Here is an 18,332-nt window from a genome sequence, read left to right as displayed (position 1 = left end):
ATAATAATTTTTAATGTATACAGAATTAATAAACAGCTGTGTAGTGCCCATTTCTAAAGTAAACAAACAACGCAACCATGTGGCAGACTGTCATAAGTGCTGGTGTTGACAATTAAGTGCCGGTGCCGAGTACAGGAAACCACTGGTTCACATTAAGCACTGGTGACTCTGCAGTCAGGTTTTGATGAAATGTTTCCCCACTCTTCACATGAGAATAAAAAAAGAAAACAGGAGCATATCACCCGTGAACTGAATGCTTTAAACCTGCCACCCGTGATCAAATCTCAGATATTTTTGAAATTATGTAACTACATGTGAAAGATACTTACAAGAGCGGCCCTTGCAGGTAAGAGTGGTGGACTGGGTTGGGGAGGGATTCGCAAGACGACCAAAAGGGAAAATTAAATAAATAATTATTTTTCCCTCGTCATCCGTCGAAATCCCCCCTCACCCGGCCCCACCACCCCACTGCTCTTACCTTACGGGCCTTGGCTGAATACATACTGTATGTCCAATCAGCTTCTTCCAGGGTAAACCTGGACTGCACGTGAGGCTTCCTGCATGCCGGTATACTGGTAAGAGAACCCTTGGGATGGCTCCGAAGATGCTTTTCTGAGGTCAGCTTGTAGATGTCTGTTAATCTTTCTCCACATACCATACCAACACACTCCATCATCTATCACTGGCCGATTATTGACAAAGAAAATCAAGTTTTATTTACAAATGGGCACAAGATGTTAATACAGACTTGTCCAGAATGCTTTATGTACAGCAAAGTAAGCCCATGGGCCAATGCCCTATCACAATACAAAGTCAGAATAAATACAAAACAAGAAAGTACTTTTAGGCGTCGGCATGACAATATTCTCCCCCCCTCTTCTTGTTCCCAACTCCCCACCCCAAATCACAGATACTGTTGAGTCCTGATTGGGATGGAAATATGCTTAGACCAACCCATGAGTGCAGGAGCCACTTCTCCTGCCCATCCCCACAGTGACCGCAAACACTTTCCAAAATGGAGGGCACTTAGGCAGAGCAGACCAATGGTGTTAAAGAATGCAGCAAATATTTAAACAAAGTGTATGGATGTGTGTGTTTTTGAGCAGACATTTGCACTTGGAGAATGATGGCCACAGTTGAATGATTGCATGAACTACCATAATGTAAGCTCAATCAAGTGTAAACATTTTGAGTCCTCTTAATTTAGTATTTTAAGTCATAAGGAAACTGGATGGTTGTTTGACATCTTACCTGTAGATTTAACTTAGTTGATGTTGGCATTTTGATGTACTGTGGTTAGGAGAGTGAGATGTAGCTGTTCACTGATGACTGCAGGGATGGAGAAGTACATAGATTGCATGGTGTTTGCAGAGTTTGGTATGTGGTTGGCACATTTAGGGTGATCTATATATTTTGGGTATACCCTGTTAAGGTTGGGGTACACAACAAATGCTGTATGGCTATAGAGCTGGGTTTGTGGGCGCGTATAGGTGTCACGGATTTTAGGCTTGGTATATGGCACAAAAGGTAAGCATGTGGTGGAGCTTATGATTTATGCTGGATATGGAATTGGAATGTGGGGCGTCTTCTGAATTCCCTATAAGGAATTGTGTGCAGATATGAGGTATGGTGAGCAGTTGAGTATATGTCTGGTATGGTGGTTTGTTGGCTGTGTGTTGATAGAAATGGCCAGGGCAGCGAAATTGATATGTTCTTGTAGAATTTGGCATGTTTCTGCGAGTATGGCATGAAGACAGGTTGTTGGCGAAGCATGAATGTGGCTGGAGTGAAGAATATTTACATTCTAAATGGATAGCTTTAGTACATTATGGTGCTGGCACGTGTGGAGGTGAGACCGGGAGAGGGGTGAATGCTACTAAAGGTGTCTATGGATGTGTGCATATGGATGACAAATATGGTGTGGCTATAAAGATGTTGGGTATACGGCTTAAGAGATAGGCATATGGTCGGGTTTTAGTATAAGATGTTGGGTGTATTACTACAGAGCAGAATATGCAAAGAAGATTTGGGAAGTGGAAAATAAATGATCCATTAAGGGCTGCAGAAAAGAGGGTATTGTAACTTATATGTTTTAGTTCTTTCTGCTGACCTTAAAGCTTCATACGGGTTGAAGTAATATAACTCATATTACCCAATTACATAGTGCTCAATAATTTAGAGGGATAACATGTTAAGGCAATGCACAGGGTTACAATCTGATCCCTTTGTAAGTACATTCATTCACAACCATATTGGCACATATGTGGAATATAAGTTATGTTGATACATGTTGGATATATGAGCACAGGGGAGGATGCGTAATTGCTTTTAGAATGTGAAACGTGTCTATTGCATAGCGCTTGGCAACAGCACGTGGCTGGATTACACACATGGTGTTTGCAGAGACAAATCTGTTTATAACACTATCTTGTGGACAGAGGTTTGGTGAATAGCTTCACAGTCGGATGTGTTTTGAATTTTACTAATGTACTTGTGTTGCTCTATTCCATTGGGCCAGTGTTCAGGAAATGTGAATGAAGGGTTCCAGGGGACAGGATGTTAGTGGATATCTGGATATTATTCACAAGAGTGGGTTTACAGTAGGTGCCTTATGGAGAAAGGTTTTAGTCACATGGATGTGGAAATGGGTATGATGATGACACGAGTGTCACGGAGAGGTATTATGGGGCTGACTGTAGGGTTTATATTGGTGATATGTTGAGCTAAGAAAATGCATTAGGGATGTGTATTCTGGGTATTTCTATAGTATAACATCAGTGGTTTAGAGGCTCTGGGGTTGCTGCAGGCATAAATGGGTGACTAAGTGACTAATTTTGAATAAAAGATCGCCATTCACAAAGACACAGAAGGGCATTTAGAAGATTACGTGACTTCATGACCAATCTGCAACTACCACAACTAAGATACCCAAAGTCTTTCTCGAAAGGAATGATCAGATGGATTTTTCTTCAAGGCAACCGGGAGAAATAATGATTGGCCATGCTGGGACATTTATATTTATTGTGTGGGGAGACCAATAGTCCTAGGAATTGTAAATTCGAGCTAAAAGAGGACAATTCGAATCCACATGTATGGTTTAGCATTCTGTATCCTATGCAGGAAGCAAATATGGTACTTCTGTAGCTGCAACTCTGCGCGGGAAAATTACCAATGCCAGGAGTACACAGAAGCATTAACCAGCACAAATCAAACTGAAAATGAAAGGTACATTCTGAGCACATAGATACAGCTTGAAGCATGGAACCACATTTTATGCTACAAAATATCCGACGCAGACTATTAAATCTTTAAGATTGACTTACAAAGGTGTCCCCAAGAAAAGGACATGAGTGTAAACAGCAACTGGAAGGTGAGTTGGATGATACCAAGGAAATTGCAGATATGCGTTCGGTGGAAGGCAACAATTTTCTGTGCCTGTCCTTCTGTGCCCGTAGAATGTTGGGCTAGGTAGATCCTTTAGAGTGTGGGATTGGGGAAGTGGGATTGGGAAAGTGGGATCTCAATTCAATGCAGGTCAGAGTGTATGTGGGTATGGGTTTGGAATCTAGGGAGCTCAATTGTGTATCCTTGGAACACTACTCGAAGCCCGGAGCAGGTATTCAGTGATGGCTAGGCACATGACAATCAATACCCCCGATAAGTCGGTATTCTGTACTTGTGAAGGAATGTACATAGCTACGGGTGTCCTTTCAGAAAAAGAATGTATCTGTTGCTGAGCATTTAAAGAGCTGATTGGCAGTAGTGCTTGTAGACACTGGAGAATATACATTGGCCCTTGAGTGTCCTAGAGGATGGTTCATTATTTTTTGCACCCATTAAAATCTGACACTGCAGGCCTCAGAATTTATAGGGTATGATAAATAGCATCTATTAAGAGTTTTGCTGGAAAATGGTCACACATTGCAGAATGTAGTCCTTTCCACGCCAGAATCCACATGTACCTGGAAAAAGTTTCAGTGGTGCCGTGTTTTGCAAAATATGAAATTATGATATGTGCGATTAACAGGATTTGTTCTACAAACCATAGCTTACATAGGCACTTCAAATTGGGGCCTGTGTGTTGGGTATTGACATCTATCTGTAGATGCATTTGAACTTGCACAGCTGTCACTTGAGGAGCATGGCTAGACAATAACCTGCACACACACGCACACACACACACACACACACGGTATGGTAAATGCTCACTCATTCAATTAAGAATCCTGTGATCACATTCGTACCAAATTCCTCAGGCTCCAAACATCTTGGTAGGACTCTATCCTGAAACACTCAGATCTGAGGTGATACATCATCCTGACAGTGAACATGAAAATATAGATAGAGTCTTGAGAAGAAGCAATTTCTCTTCACCTCTCCTACAACTCAGTCAAGAACTTTGTTCCCTTCTCTATAAATTTCCTGACATCAAATTACCTCTACACCACTCCTCTATTTACTAATCAATCATGAAAGTTCAGTGGTTAACCTAGGCAACATGGTTCCTAGTACTAGTCTTTAGCTTAAGCTCTGCAGGAGGCTTCCTTGTATGTGCCTTTTGGGAACAGGATATACAAACTGACACTCAATGAGCCTTGAACATGAGGTTGTAAGTGCTAAGTAGGAAGTGATCCAATATTATCCCATATAGAGTATGTGTTTTTGAAGAATGCAACTTTACTGTTAGAATACCTGGGAATGGTCTAGCAGCAAAGTTGATCCGAACTATTAAGAGGCTCATGTTTTCAACTCTATGCCAACATCCTCACAGACTTAGAAGAAACAGCTGGTCTACTAAACAGATTTCTATTAAGTAACTAATAGTTTAAAGAATAGAAATCCTAAAGGTTTTACATTCAATCCCTGTTTTCTCCCTTTGTTCCCAGGACTGCTGGAAGTCTCTAGACCATACTATAAAGTGAGATTCATGAATGTATGTGTATCTTAACTAAAGGGAGTGTTTGCTCCGCATAGATGGTGAGTGAAGCTTTTATTTGAACACTGTTCCTAGTTTTGATCCATTTAGGATATTATGTGGATGAAACGAAGAGTGCGGTTCAATTGTTCTCTTGGTGCAGTTTGACCTGGTACTTATGCTGCTGGTATGACTAAAGGTGGGAATTTGTAAATGCCCTATAGAGTGTGGTAGCCAGATAATGGTACATCATTAGCGGTGCATATATGAATGGCGTGTACAAACAGATAATAGGTGCTAGTTGGGTGAACCTTTGGTTACGAGCACATGGTGTGTTTTTTATATAATTGTGTGTCACTGCAGATGTGATGTTGAGCTAGTGGAGGCTGTGTGCAGTACATAGGTGTTGGGGGCACTGATGTCCAAATTTAGATGTCATGCGCTATCTTACAAGTTTGCAGCTTGGAATATATACGTTGGATGAATGGCTCAACAGGTATATCATTTTATGGCATGCAAAGGCAAACAACTGTGGTTTATTTTATGATGTGACAGAATGATGCTGGGTGTACAGGTTTGGCTTTATTTAAGTGGATATTATTTTTAGTGCAGTTGAAATTTGCTTGTGTGAGTTGTGGGCAGCCGTACAGCTGCCTAGGTTAAGGTGGCAAAAAGTAGTAGAGTGATGTTGGGGGCGTGATAATGGAGATATATTTGTTAGTGGTCTGTTGAAGAGCAGCAGTTAGGTACTGGATGTACTGCTGTACTGTCAATCAAGTACTGTCATCATGACGTGGTGGACAACAATTTAGTTGGCAGTTGTAGATGTGAGTGGTATCTTTGCGGTGGTAGATTGACACAGAGTGTATGACTTTGCAGTGAGTTTGTGGCTGCGTGAAAAATGTGCAGAAAAGTATAGAAGTGACAGCACTGGCATTCTGGAAACGTGGGTGTGTTGCTAAAGTGCAGAATGTTAGCTATGTGTGGCTACAGGCAAGGTGTGCTGTGAATATTTTAGGTGAAACATACTTAGTTTACAAATACAGATCACACGGGCGAAAAACGTGAGGCAGATCTAAACCATTCAAAAACGTGTCAGTTGATTGGAAGATGATGCAAAAAGGAGACCTGTGATAGGCAATAATATAAAGATAGCAGATGGGGGCTGGGACTTGGCACTGAGAAGCAGGATGAATCTGGGAAAACACTCAAATGTTTTAGGTGGGGCTCACAATTCACACTGTTGTCATAACTTTCAGAGACCCTGTCCGGAACCGAAGAATCTTCTTTTTCAAGGCATGGGAGGCCTTGATCTTGACAAATACTTTTGGCTGGCCCCCATTGTTCCCAGCACCCGTAGAGGACACTACTCTGGGTGAGAGCTGCTGAGGCCACACCAGCCCACCGCTCTCATCTGAGTCACTCTCGTCCGTGTCGCTGGAGCCCGGAGAATCGGCCTCACTGAGGCTGGACTCACTCTCGCCATAACAATTGCCAGTGTATCCGCTTAGGTCCTCCTCAGGCTCACACACGGGGGCCCGTGGCACTGGTAGGCGCTCTGCTGAGTATTCGGAATCACTCCCGGTGTATCCATAGAGTATGTGACGGCCTCCAGGAGAAGCAGACCCAGGTGGGGGTAGCATAGCTTTGGTGGGTCTCTTGCTGCGCTTTGAGCCCCGATATGGGTCACTAGGAGTTACTTCATCTTGACAAATCTCCGCTGTGGATCTCCATTTCCGGTATGCACCAATGGGTGGACGGCGCTGCCGCGAACCCCTGCTTTGGGTTACTTCTTCTCGATCCACTGTATGATATTTTGTGACCGTCCTATCAAGTGAGGCCTGCTTGTTCATGAGACTGTTCTCGGATTGTGACCTGGGCGTTTTTTTAGACCGGGGTGAGCCTTTCCTTAATCCGTGCTTGCTAGCTTCCCCACCTTCCTCTGGAAACCGACACTTCTTGGGAGCAGTGCCCCTGGTCCTCGGTGGGCACCGCTCTGGTGACAGTTCTACACTCCGAACCTTATTGAGTGGTGGAGGCTTCTTCTTGGCTGGTCGATGGGATGGTTGTGTCCGTGGTGCCACCTGGGCAGGGATGTAATGGGCATTTACCATCTGACAGCCACTGTCCTCAGCAGATATTGGGTGCTTCTGAAAATCGTCTCCGTCCTCGTATGCTGGCAAGGGAAAATCCTTATCAGGTGTGGCAAGACGGGGAGATCCAGAGAGGAACGGTGGAGGAGGGCTGCTGCTTCCACCCCCATGAGGTGAGGCTTCAAAATGCATACTGTCAGGGTAGTTGCTTGGGGAAGCAGGAGAATAATTCCTTTCATAGTGGTCCATAGACAAGGATCGAGGATGGGCCGAGGCCACCTGAAGTTTTGGTGGCTTCCTTAGGGAGGAGTGTGGTTGGATGCAAATGTTGTTGGGTTGAGAATTCTCACCTTCCACTCCACACTCCCAGGGTAGCCACATCTTGTTTGTCATTGCATTGCTTTCAAAACTACCTTGGGATACACCTGGGGAGGGCTGACTCTTCCGCTCTGGCTCAGAAGGCCTCTTGCACAGGCTGTTCTGCCGAGCCACACTCTTTCCTGGTTCTGTATTTATACTGGTGCGGGGTTTGCTAGCTCTCACCAGTGGCCCGCGCCGGTGGATCAGGTTCAGCATGTAGTTTTCCACCTTTCGCCACTGGGTGGGCTCAGGAAATTGCTGGTAGTCTTCTGGGGTTGTGCTATACTGATCCATCCCACTCGTATGCTTGCCTGAGTAGCCAGGGTACGACGTATCCTCATAGTGTCGACTCCGCAGTTGAGACTGGCTGATGGTCGGGTTTTGCAGAGACACAGCATGGAGTGGGCTTGGGAAGAGAAAGGGGTCTACTTCACGGGACCGGCGATCACCATGGAATCTCATGTGCGAGTCAGCAGAGTAGTCCTGGGAGCTGGAGTAAGGTGCAGAGAAGGAGCGGGGAACCATTCCTCGGTTGCCCCGGGAGGGACTTGCCCCACCAAGTCCTATGTCTCCTGTGGAAAAATTAAACAAAGGATCAGGAATATATACTGTATCAGGGCTCAGCAGAGACTGAAAATGGAAGGAAACAGTCAGAGGAGAAAGTAAGGTAGGAAGGTCAGAAAAACAAGGAAGACGGGGAGAAGGAAGAAAATGAACGGTGGGGAATAAACAGGAAAAATGAAGAAAGTGGTGGAGACTGGTAGGGAGGATTGAAAGGCTGAAGAGGACTATGGCGAGTGAGTCAATGAGACACATAGGAGGAAGATGGACAGTGGTGTGTAGGGCAACTTCTGTTTACTAAGAATGGGTTCAGTAAAATAACAATACATTTTACCTACCAAATTCATAATGAGACGTAAAGTATGAAATAGAGGGTGTGATGTTGGTGGGATTGCAGAGAAGAAGAGAGGGGGGGGGGACCGGAATCTGGAAAAAGCGCAGGCAGGGTTTTGGGTGGGAAGACGTTGTTGGCGTTCCAACGGAGGGTCATGGTTGTAAGGTAAAGGTTTATGCAAGGTAAGCGTTTATGCATGACTTTGGGATGGATGGAGAAAGGAGCAAGGCCAAGGTTGAACTGCTTCAGTAGAAGGAGAAAGGATCTTGCTGTCCTCTCTATGCCAGCCTGTGTGATGTCCACAGAAGTGGGTGGCTCTAGTGGTTGCCTCAACAGAGTCCTTTTGCATGGGGTTGGATCAAGGGATCAGGAGTCTGACGAGGCAGCAGTGACTGTCCAGATTGCTCAAGACAACAGTGGTTATGAAGGTCCTGTTCAAGTTAAGTGATGGTGAGCTGTATTTCACAGGTCATAAGCAAGTGGAGGCAGTAAAACGTAAGGAACTATAGAAGATTGCCTTGTTTCATCGCCAAGCAAAGGTGAATTCTGAGGTTACTTGAAGAGGGAGAAGAGGGAATGGAGTTGAGAGGATTTGTGAGGAAAGATGGAAAGATATTGGGTGTAGCAGCAGGGGTGAGCATTAGGGAGAAAATAGCCATCCTGTATGGTTAAAAGACAGGTACTTAGTTATCTGAGCATGAGCTGACCCAAAAAGAGCGTCACAAAGAGGTGGCAGGAGAGGCTAAACTACTTCACCTCAGGAGAAGGTTGATGAATAGGGTTCGGAGTACAGACCCTTTGAAGATTCCTACAGGTAGGAGTGGGGAAGTGCAGTGACCTCCACGGGCCGAAAGACTCTGAATAGAGTCATCCCATTTTGCAAGACAGGCCAGTGAGAAAATAATTGGCAGAGTGTATACTGTGGTCAACAGAACGAACGTGGGCAGACAATCCAAGCAGGATGAGGATGGGAAAGAAACAGTTGTGGAAATCAGAGATTATTACATTTAAGACGTGTGTGTCCTTACTGAATATACAGGCGATAGTGCTCGCTTGGCTGCAAGGGATTACAGCATCTTTATCTCCGTGTGTCAAGTTATTGTCTCACTTTGACCAGGCTCTATCTCCCATTATCACAGAGGCACTGTCTTGTCCCACAGTTCAGAATGCACTGCTGCTGGCTGACAGAGGCATTGTTTCGCTATCAAGGGGCATTGTCTCACTGCAATGACAGCACTGTCCCTTACAGCTGAAGATCTTTTCTCAATAACCAAAGCAGTATGTAGCTGTCACATAGAATCACTGGTTCACCGAAGCACTGTCTCCAGTTGTCATCAGGCGCCGCTCAGCATTTTCATGTGATGGGCTATGTCATGGTCACTGAAGCTTTGTGTTTTTATTTTTATCACAGAACTGTCTTTCACTGTGTTGTACCTTGATTTCCTTTCCCTGCTGCTCAGCCAGTATGAATGCAATGTGAAATGTTAGAATGTAGATGAGAGAGCAGAATGTTGGAGTGCCTGGATGTGTGAGAGAGAGATAGTGGGAGAGAGTGGGCTGAGCAGCAAGGATGCTGCTCCTGGTTGGGCCTGAATTACTTAACTGATGATCTATCATCTTGGAACTGCCATCCTTCATCTAAGCTTAAATAAACCCCTACTTAAATTATACCGCATGGCTACATCTGGAGTTCCTACCATTCATTATTGTAACATTGGCGATGATCTGGAGACTGCCATACACAGGCAGCCACGGTCGGTGCAGGTAAGAGCGGCGGGTCCAAGAGGGATTTTGAGGGACGATGACGAGGGAAAATGAATTACTGTGTACAGCTGCGGCCCCACGCCCCACCGCTTTTACCGGCATGGACCGCGGCTGTCCACAGGTGCCCTAAGCCTAAATTTTTCTCTACTTCAATTTCTATCAAGCACTCACCTGCTGACTTGGGGCGCTCGCTGGCATACTGCATACGGGCCTCCACATGATCTGTCCGTGGGTAGGCTTCAGGGACCGACTGGAAGCTGGGAAATCCATTGCCACAGAAAGATGCCGGAGAGTCCGGAGGAATGCCTGGGGAGGCGGGCTCATGGAAACCTGAAAGAGACAAAGGACTCTGTGAGATGAGTGTCCAGGTCAAGCAGAAGAGCCTATGCTGCCAGAGGGCAGGTTGACTATCATGTGTGCATAGCAAAGAGACCCTACCCCCGTATTTACAAGCGTCTGATATCAATTCAAACACTCCGCCCATACTTCTTATTTTTCTAAGTGAGATGTTTTAGGTGCAACGGGTATACCTGGAGTAAGGTCAGGGGCTCTTTGTGTCACTGGACTCAAGATGCGCCTCGCTCATGAGGCATAAATTGGCCAAAAATGGTTTGAGGTTGCTTGCAGTGCCGTGAAACAGGGCAATTCTGATTTGTATATGGCTGGTTTTAGTCTAGGGTGGCACGGTTGGCAAAAAACGACAATGGACTAGAATGTGGCCCAAATAACTACCAGTGGCTACGTTTAAGTTAAGCACTCCACCCTTCACTTTTCTCCACATCAAAGAAGAGACCAGTGGATAATATGTCACCAAACCAGAGACTCTGCCTCACCTGCATCCAATGAGAGTGGACCAGGAGAGCCTGTATTGCCTGAACAGAGAATATAGTCAGCCATGCACCTGTGCCACCTGAGTTAAAGGCGCTACTGTTACCGGTACAAGGGTGCATGAGTGGGAAGGGACCAGCAGATCCTATGGCACCAGATTTAAATGAAAAAACACGAGCTACAATGAGAAGGGGCTTTTAATATTGATGCACCTGCACTGACAGCCATTCACATGACCCCCAGAGGAAAAGAAGAGGACCGTGCCACTTGAACTGAATTTACTCCCATGACTCTGAGACTCCGTGCCCGTACACGTGAGGCTACTGCCTCACCCTGGCACACCTTTGAATGGTTGGGCTACAGTCCCTGCCAGCATGTCTAAAGTCAAGCAGTGTGGCGGCGCCACCGAAAGGAGGGCAGGGGTCACCTGCGACTGTACCAATGGCAGAGGCGACAAGATACCTTACCAGAGCCAGGTGATGGTCAGCCATCAGTGAGAAAGAGAGAAGCAGAAGGGAGAAGTAGAGAGAGAAAGAGTGAGAGAAGGTGAGAAATTAGCATAGCGAGGTAGAGAAACAGAAAACGATAGAGGTGGTAGAGATAGAGAAAGTGAGAAAGACATAGGGACCGATTCACAGAACTAACTTAAGACAAAATCCTAAACTTACTACCATTTTGGTATTCACAAAGGGCACTTACTCATTTTGGTATTCACAGAAGTTAGAACTCCTAACTTTGGGACTCCTAAATGCCTTGTGTGAATACCGAAAGTCTTAAAATTAGGATTTTTCTCAGTTAAGGAGTCCTAAAGTTAGGAGTCCTAACTTTACTACTCCTAAACTGAGAAAAATCTTAACTTTAAGACTTTCAGTATTCACAGAAGGCATTTAGGAGTCCAAAAGTTAGGACTCCTAACTTCTGCGAATACCGAAATGAGTAAGTGCCTTCTGTGAATACCAAAATGACTAAGTGCCTTCTGTGAATACCAAAATGGTAGTAAATTTAGGATTTTGTCTTGTCAGTTCTGTGAATCTGGCCCACAGCCCATAAGAGACAGAAAGAGAGATAAGCAGCGAGTTAAGATCCTACTTCCAAGGAGATGACCACCTGTGGGAGGGGAAGTATACAGGGGCTCCTTTTGGGGCCTTTATACACTAGCTCAGAGTCCTTCCCCACCTTAAACGACTGCATCCAGAGAGACTATAGGTCTACGTGACAGCTGTGCTAGCAAAACCCAGGGCTCCGACTCCGCCATCAACTCTCCGTTTGTGGGGAAATTGCGTTGTTTGACGAGGTAAAAGCAGCCAGGAAAATTGTTCATGTTCACAATTAAACACAATCATTTACCTAGACAATACGTGCAGTACAATCAAGCTTTAGGCTAAGGAAGAAGACCCGGGAAATTTCAAATACACTGGAATTTCTCGTTTTCCAGAATCTGCTTGGTGGTGAGAGATTGCAGATTTTTTCAAGAGCAGCGGCCGCGGAAACTGACAGTCAAGATCCAGTTACTTGTCAAGATAGGTCACCACAATGAAATCATGAATAGGAGGAAATCGAATACATCATGAGTTTCAGCAGGGATTATCTTTTTAGTTGGTGCATGCCACTCTATCTGTTCCTTGGGTGATGCAGATTCTACAGCATTATTCCTAGGATGCTGCATGCTACTAATGCTCATACTACTTTGGCTCTGTTGTGTGGATGACGTATGCTACTGTAGCCTTTTTTAGGTAAAGCCTAAATATAGCGTCTCACCGGCCTAATATTGTAAAAAATCGTCAATAAAAAATACAAACATATATACACACACACAGACAAAAGAGGTCAAAGAGAGCACAATCCTAGAATACATATACATATGAGACTAATAGGTTATATAGGCATAACCGTATAAGAACTGAATATAATTTGTAGCTTGTAGTGTCAGGACAGAACAGATCAGTAGATAGGATTCATGTTTGTAACATCATTTTCTTTATTAGAAGATCCATAATTTTGCAGTTGATAAAAAGACAGTTATCAACTGCAAAATTTTATGGATCCTCTAATAAAGAAAATGATGTTACAAACATGAATCCTATCTACTGATCTGTTCTGTCCTGACACTACAAGCTACAAATTATATTCAGTTCTAATACGGTTATGACTATATAACCTATTAGTCTCATATGTTCATGTATTCTAGGATTGTGCTCTCTTTGACCTCTTTTGTCTGGTTGTATACTTGTCAATCTTTTGTTTGACATTTTGATCCCTCTTGGTAGTGGGGGATAGTGGTCTATGTAGCACTCCGTCTTTAACATCTAAAAGATTGTGTTGATTTTTCCAGCATTGTTGTCCATTATACTATTATTAGTGTATGTGCGGTTTTTTCCAATTTTTGATACACCACTACCGATCCCTCTATGCATATATACACACACATACACATATAAAGGGTCTTTTGGACAGCCCTCTTATTGGTAGGCTCATCTGTCATTCACAATTTGCTTCCACCCACAAAAGCATACAGAAAAGGGCAAAGTTCCAGCCTACTTCAGCCACTGGTTCTCTTACACTGTATTAGAGTGACAGAATTTTGCCTTAACACGTCCACAAACGCTTCACCCTAAATGCACATTTGTGCCTGGGTAGTGGGCCTATGCTTTACTTTGGCAATGTTTTTTTCCTTTCCATCCTGTGTCCTTTTTCTATTTTCTTTGCCATCCTACTATATTTACACACAGTCTTCCGGTTGCATGAATTTAAAGCCAATAGATCTATTTCTTTGCACCAATAAGAATGATATTTTCCAGTAATGTGCTTTCAAAACTAAAAATGATTTCTATGCCTGCAAAGGACCTGAACGGGTCATCATTCAAATATCAGCTTTAATCATATTCTGGAAATTCAACCATTATTCTTCATATACCAGCTTATGAGTTCTGAAAATACACGCATTTTTCACATTTAGTTATATATATATATTAATAAAAAAACAAGCAAAAGCTTCTAATGTAATAGGTTGGGCTGCTAAAGGGAGAGCTACTAACTGGTAACTGGAGAGAGCTACTCTCCGTCACCTAACACTGAATGATACAACAATACTAACCCTCTCATAAATGCTTCATTTATTTTGGGAGGGGATAAACTAGTGAGATTACTGAAAAAAGTGTTGATCGCCCCTAGCGCTCCTTAGCTACATAGACTCCCATCCCAAACATCTATATTTTTTTTCGGGAGAAAATAAAAACACAGTAAAAATTTGGGATAGGCTAACAATTAAGGAAGACCTCACTACATTCCTGTCCTCTTCATACCTTTAAATCCGCACTTTTCAGTGATGGAGAGGGAAAGGTTTGACAAATGGAAAGTAGTGGAAAGTCCTACGCTAAGAGATATGAATATTAAGGTCAAATTCAGATACTTTGAAAACTACAAAAGAGACTTTATAATCACAGAACCTGATCGACTACAATATGCCCAATTGAGCCACTAGGCCATGCACCCCACCAATAAGGCGGAGCAGTGGTCAAAGAGGGCGGGATCGGCAGGGCACTGCCTGTCCCTACTTTTGTAATCTAATGGAATCCATTCCCATACTTTTTTATTTTAAAAATGTGTCCAAGCCAAGGCCTATAAATAAGATTTGCCTGTTCGTGGCAGCCAGGGGAAGGGCACTGAAGGAAACAGACTTGTCTCTTCTTTCTTGCCCAAAGAAGACAAGGACAGTGTCCACTTCTCCAGCTCTGCCCATGGCAGCTGCCCCCCTCCTATCCTCCCCTCTCTTTCCGTCTCGCTCATCCTCTTCGAAAAATGGCTTTTATGCTCTTTCCTCTTCTTTCCTTTATTCGTTCCCCAGTGAAATTAATCCCCCCCCAAAAATACGCTTTTGCTGGAAATTTCGTCTTTTTCTAACATTTTTCCTTTCCAGAGTGCAGCCCCCGGAAGAAGATTAAAAAGAGTTACAAATATGAAAAAGAACTAAATAAAGCAAGAAAGACTGGTTGCAAAGAGGCCACATTGGCGTCACTATCTCCCCCTCCCCCCCTCCAAAAGAGTTTGCCAGTGAAGGGCTACTTTCGTTTTCTCGTTTTTCTTTGAACAACATTGTTTTCCCCAGGTGGAGAAGTGCACCATTCTTGGAAGTACTGCAGCACCTGGTTGATGCCTGGAGTGTAAAATGTTTAATGTGATCCCTATCAGATGTTTTTCTCATTTTAGCTTATAAAATGTGTACCGTTTCCGTTTTGTTTTGATCAGCTGTGATCCCCGACTGCTCCCAAATGATGTGCATGGATCGGCAATGCAGGATTTGCACGCACACCAAACTAAGTTCACAAACATCACGGTCTCTGCTTCATGCACAAGCACGTTTAACATGTGCTGCCTGCTTTGGGGCACTGGAATTAAGCAGCAGTGGGGGACAAAATTATGTCACAGTGTTGACTAAATTATGCAGACAAAAAGGCTGCTGTGTAATGTGGTACATTTTCTGATACTTTTATTGTTTTGGCATTTTTTACACATTCTAACAGTCTCTGCAAAGTTTTTGCCTCATTAGTACCAGTGTAGATAGGACTGGAGTGGGGTAGACTATAGTGGAGTGGGATAGATTAGAGTGAAGTGGAGTGAGGTACATCTGGGTAGAGTGGAGTGGTGTAGATTAAATGGATTAGAAGTGTGGTAGACTGAAGTGGAGTGGTGTAGATTAAATGGATTAGAAGTGTGGTAGACTGAAGTGGAGTTGTGTAGGTTGTGGTTAATTGGAGTGGGGTAGATTGTGGAGGAGGGCGTAGATTGTGATGGAGTGGGTGGGGTGGATTAGAGGGGAGTGGAGTTGGTTAGAATGCAGCGGCGTGGCAAAAATGGGTGGGGTAAATTGGACTGAAGTAGATTAGAGTGGAATGGAGTGTAGTAGAGTGGAGTGGGGTAGATTGGGATAGAGTGAGGTAGACCGGGTTAGGGTGGTGTAGATTGGATTAGGTGGATTATGGTAGGTCAGATTGAAGTGAAGTAGGGTAGATTAGAGTGAAATAGATGGGCGTGGGGTAGTTTGGATTTGAGTAGATTGGGGAAGATTGTAATGGAGTTGGATAGAGTGGTGTGGGGTAGATTGAGATTGTGTGGAGTAGACTGTAGTGGAGTAGATTGGAGTGGGGCAGATTGGATGCGTTAGATTTTAGTGGAGTGTGGTAGACTGGGGTGGGATAGACTGGAGTGGAGTGGGGTACATTTGAGTTGAGTAGAGTCTGGTAGAGTGGAGTGGGGTAGGCTAGAGTGGAGAGTGGAGTGAGGTAGATTGCAGTGGAGTTTGGAGTGGCATGGCGTAAATTGGAATGGAGTGGGGTAAACTGCAGTGGGGTGGTTAGGGTGGTTGGAGTGGAATGGAGTAGAGTGAAGTGGGGTAGATTGGAGTGGAGTGGGTTGAATTGGGGTACATTTAAATGGGGTGGGTTGAGGTAGATTGGAGCAGAGTCTGGTAGATTGGAGCAAAGTTAGGTAGATTTAAGTGAAGTGTGGTAGATTAGGGTAGATTGGAGTGGGTGGGGCTGATTGGGTTAGGTTGGAGTGGAGTGTGATAGAGTGGAGTAGATTGGAGTGGGGTAGATTGGAGTCAGGGTCGGCTTTAGTGCTGGTTGCACCCTGTGCAACAATGTTTGTTGGCGCCCCCCATTCATGGTCGAAGTGTTGACGACCTCCACCACAGATTCCCTCACCACCTCCTTTTAACAGTGCCCCTCAAGTCTCCATAACCACTCTCTTTCAGAGCCACTTATACCAGCGTAGGTTGTCAGAGCACTTTATATTGCACACATTACACAGAGACTTTCTATCATACATGTGTAAAGCAGCTTATAGGAAATGTTACATAAGCCAGAGGACTACAAGGTGTGGGAGTGACATGTCATACATACTGGTAGGCAGTATACTTTAAGAGTGCTTCGTCTGGAGAAGCACAAACTCAGAATTAAAAACATACCACAATAGTTAGGGGTTCCCTTAAATAATAAGAATCAATTTCTACCAAAATGAACCCTTTTTGCAACATTAATCTATGGTCTAATCTATACTTTGCAGTGTGCATGCCGTCCTTTGATGACAGTTAATAATTCACTATTCTATATTTGGATTTTAACTTAAACTGCAAGAAACAAATAATGTCTTTTAGAAAAGGAGTAACCCACTGACCTATTTACATTATATGCACTTTCTGATCTGCCTTGTACAAGTTCTTTGCAGCAGGCATATTAATCCTCTGTGCTATTTTATGATCAGTCAAAACCTCAACTAGACAAAACTCCGATCTCTCTCCAGAAAGAATATTAAACACCAGAGTTATCGTGACATTTTCATTGTTGCTTGGAAATTGCTGGAGGCAAGGAATGAGGCAGCAGGTGCTTTTAAAAGAAAAAATAAACTTGCAAACACAGCGCCCCCTGAAGTCAGCACCTGGTGCTGTGGCACCAGTGGCACCGCCCTAAAGAGGTCCTGATAGGAGTGGAGTTGGGTAGATTGGGGGAGAGTGTAGTGGGGTAGATTGGAGTAAAGTGGAGTGGGGTAGATTGAGTAAAGTGGAATTGAGGGTGGCAGATTGCGTTAGTAGATTGGAGTGGAGTTGGATAGTGGCGTGGGGTGGGGTGGATGGGGATGGATAGACTGAGTTAGGGTGGGATGGATTGGAGTGAAGTAGATTGGATGGGGTGGATTATGGTAGGGCAGACTGAAGTGAAGTGGGGTACATTGAAGTGGAGTGGGTGGGGTACATTGGAGTGAAATTGATAGGAATGGGATAGTTTGGAGTTTAGTAGTTTGGGTGGAGAGGGGTGGGGTAAATTGGGGTAGGCAGGAGTGGGTTAGATTGAACTGGAGTGAGGTAGATTTTAGTGGAGTTTGTTAGATTGAAGTGGGATAGCTTGGAGTGGAGTAGGCTACATTTGTGTAGAGTGGAGTATGGTAGGCTGGAGTGGAGTGGGGTATATTGGATTGGAATTGGGGGTAGCCTATGGTAGATTGGAGTGGGGTAGACTGTGGTGGAGTGGAGTAGATTGTGGTGGAGTGGGGCAGATTAGAGCGGAGTGCGCAGATTGGAGCGGAGTAGATTGGAGAGGAGCTGGCTAGATTGCAGTGGAGTTTGTAGTGGAATGGCGTAAACTGGAATGGAGTAGGGTTCCTTTGACTAGGGTAGATTTGTGTGGAATGGAGTAGAGTGGGGTAAACTGGAGTGGAGTGGGTTGGATTGGAGAAGATTGAAGTGGGGTAGACTGGAGTAGATTGGAGCAAAGTGGGGTAAATTTGAGTGGAGTGTGGCAGATTGGGGTGAAGTGGGGTAGATTGGAGTGGGTGGGGTTGATTGGGTTGAGTGGAGTGGGGTAAATTGGAGTGGAGTAGGTTGGAGTAGAGTGGAGTGAGGTAGGTTGGTGTGGGGTAGATTGGAGTGGGGTAGATTGGATCATAGTGGAGTGGATTGGGGTAGAGTGGAGTGAAGTAGGTC

At 44.4% G+C, this 18,332-nt stretch overlaps 1 protein-coding gene across 1 annotated transcript in view; it reads right to left on the bottom strand.

The window, feature by feature from the left end:
- Positions 1-679: 679 nt before the first annotated feature.
- Positions 680-18,332, bottom strand: part of DACT3 (dishevelled binding antagonist of beta catenin 3) — a 260,990-nt gene continuing 243,337 nt past the window's right edge. The window contains exons 3-4 of the mRNA XM_086938405.1: positions 10,199-10,357; positions 680-7,940 (exon numbers count right to left, since the gene is read on the bottom strand). Of these exons, the coding sequence (XP_086794531.1) occupies positions 6,151-7,940; positions 10,199-10,357 (1,949 nt within the window). The 3' untranslated portion in view covers positions 680-6,150. The remainder of the gene's footprint in view (positions 7,941-10,198; positions 10,358-18,332) is intronic.

This window comes from Lissotriton vulgaris, chromosome 9, assembly GCF_964263255.1.
Source record: "Lissotriton vulgaris chromosome 9, aLisVul1.2, whole genome shotgun sequence".
NCBI lineage: Eukaryota > Metazoa > Chordata > Amphibia > Caudata > Salamandridae > Lissotriton > Lissotriton vulgaris.
This window is presented reverse-complemented; position numbering and strand designations above follow the sequence as displayed.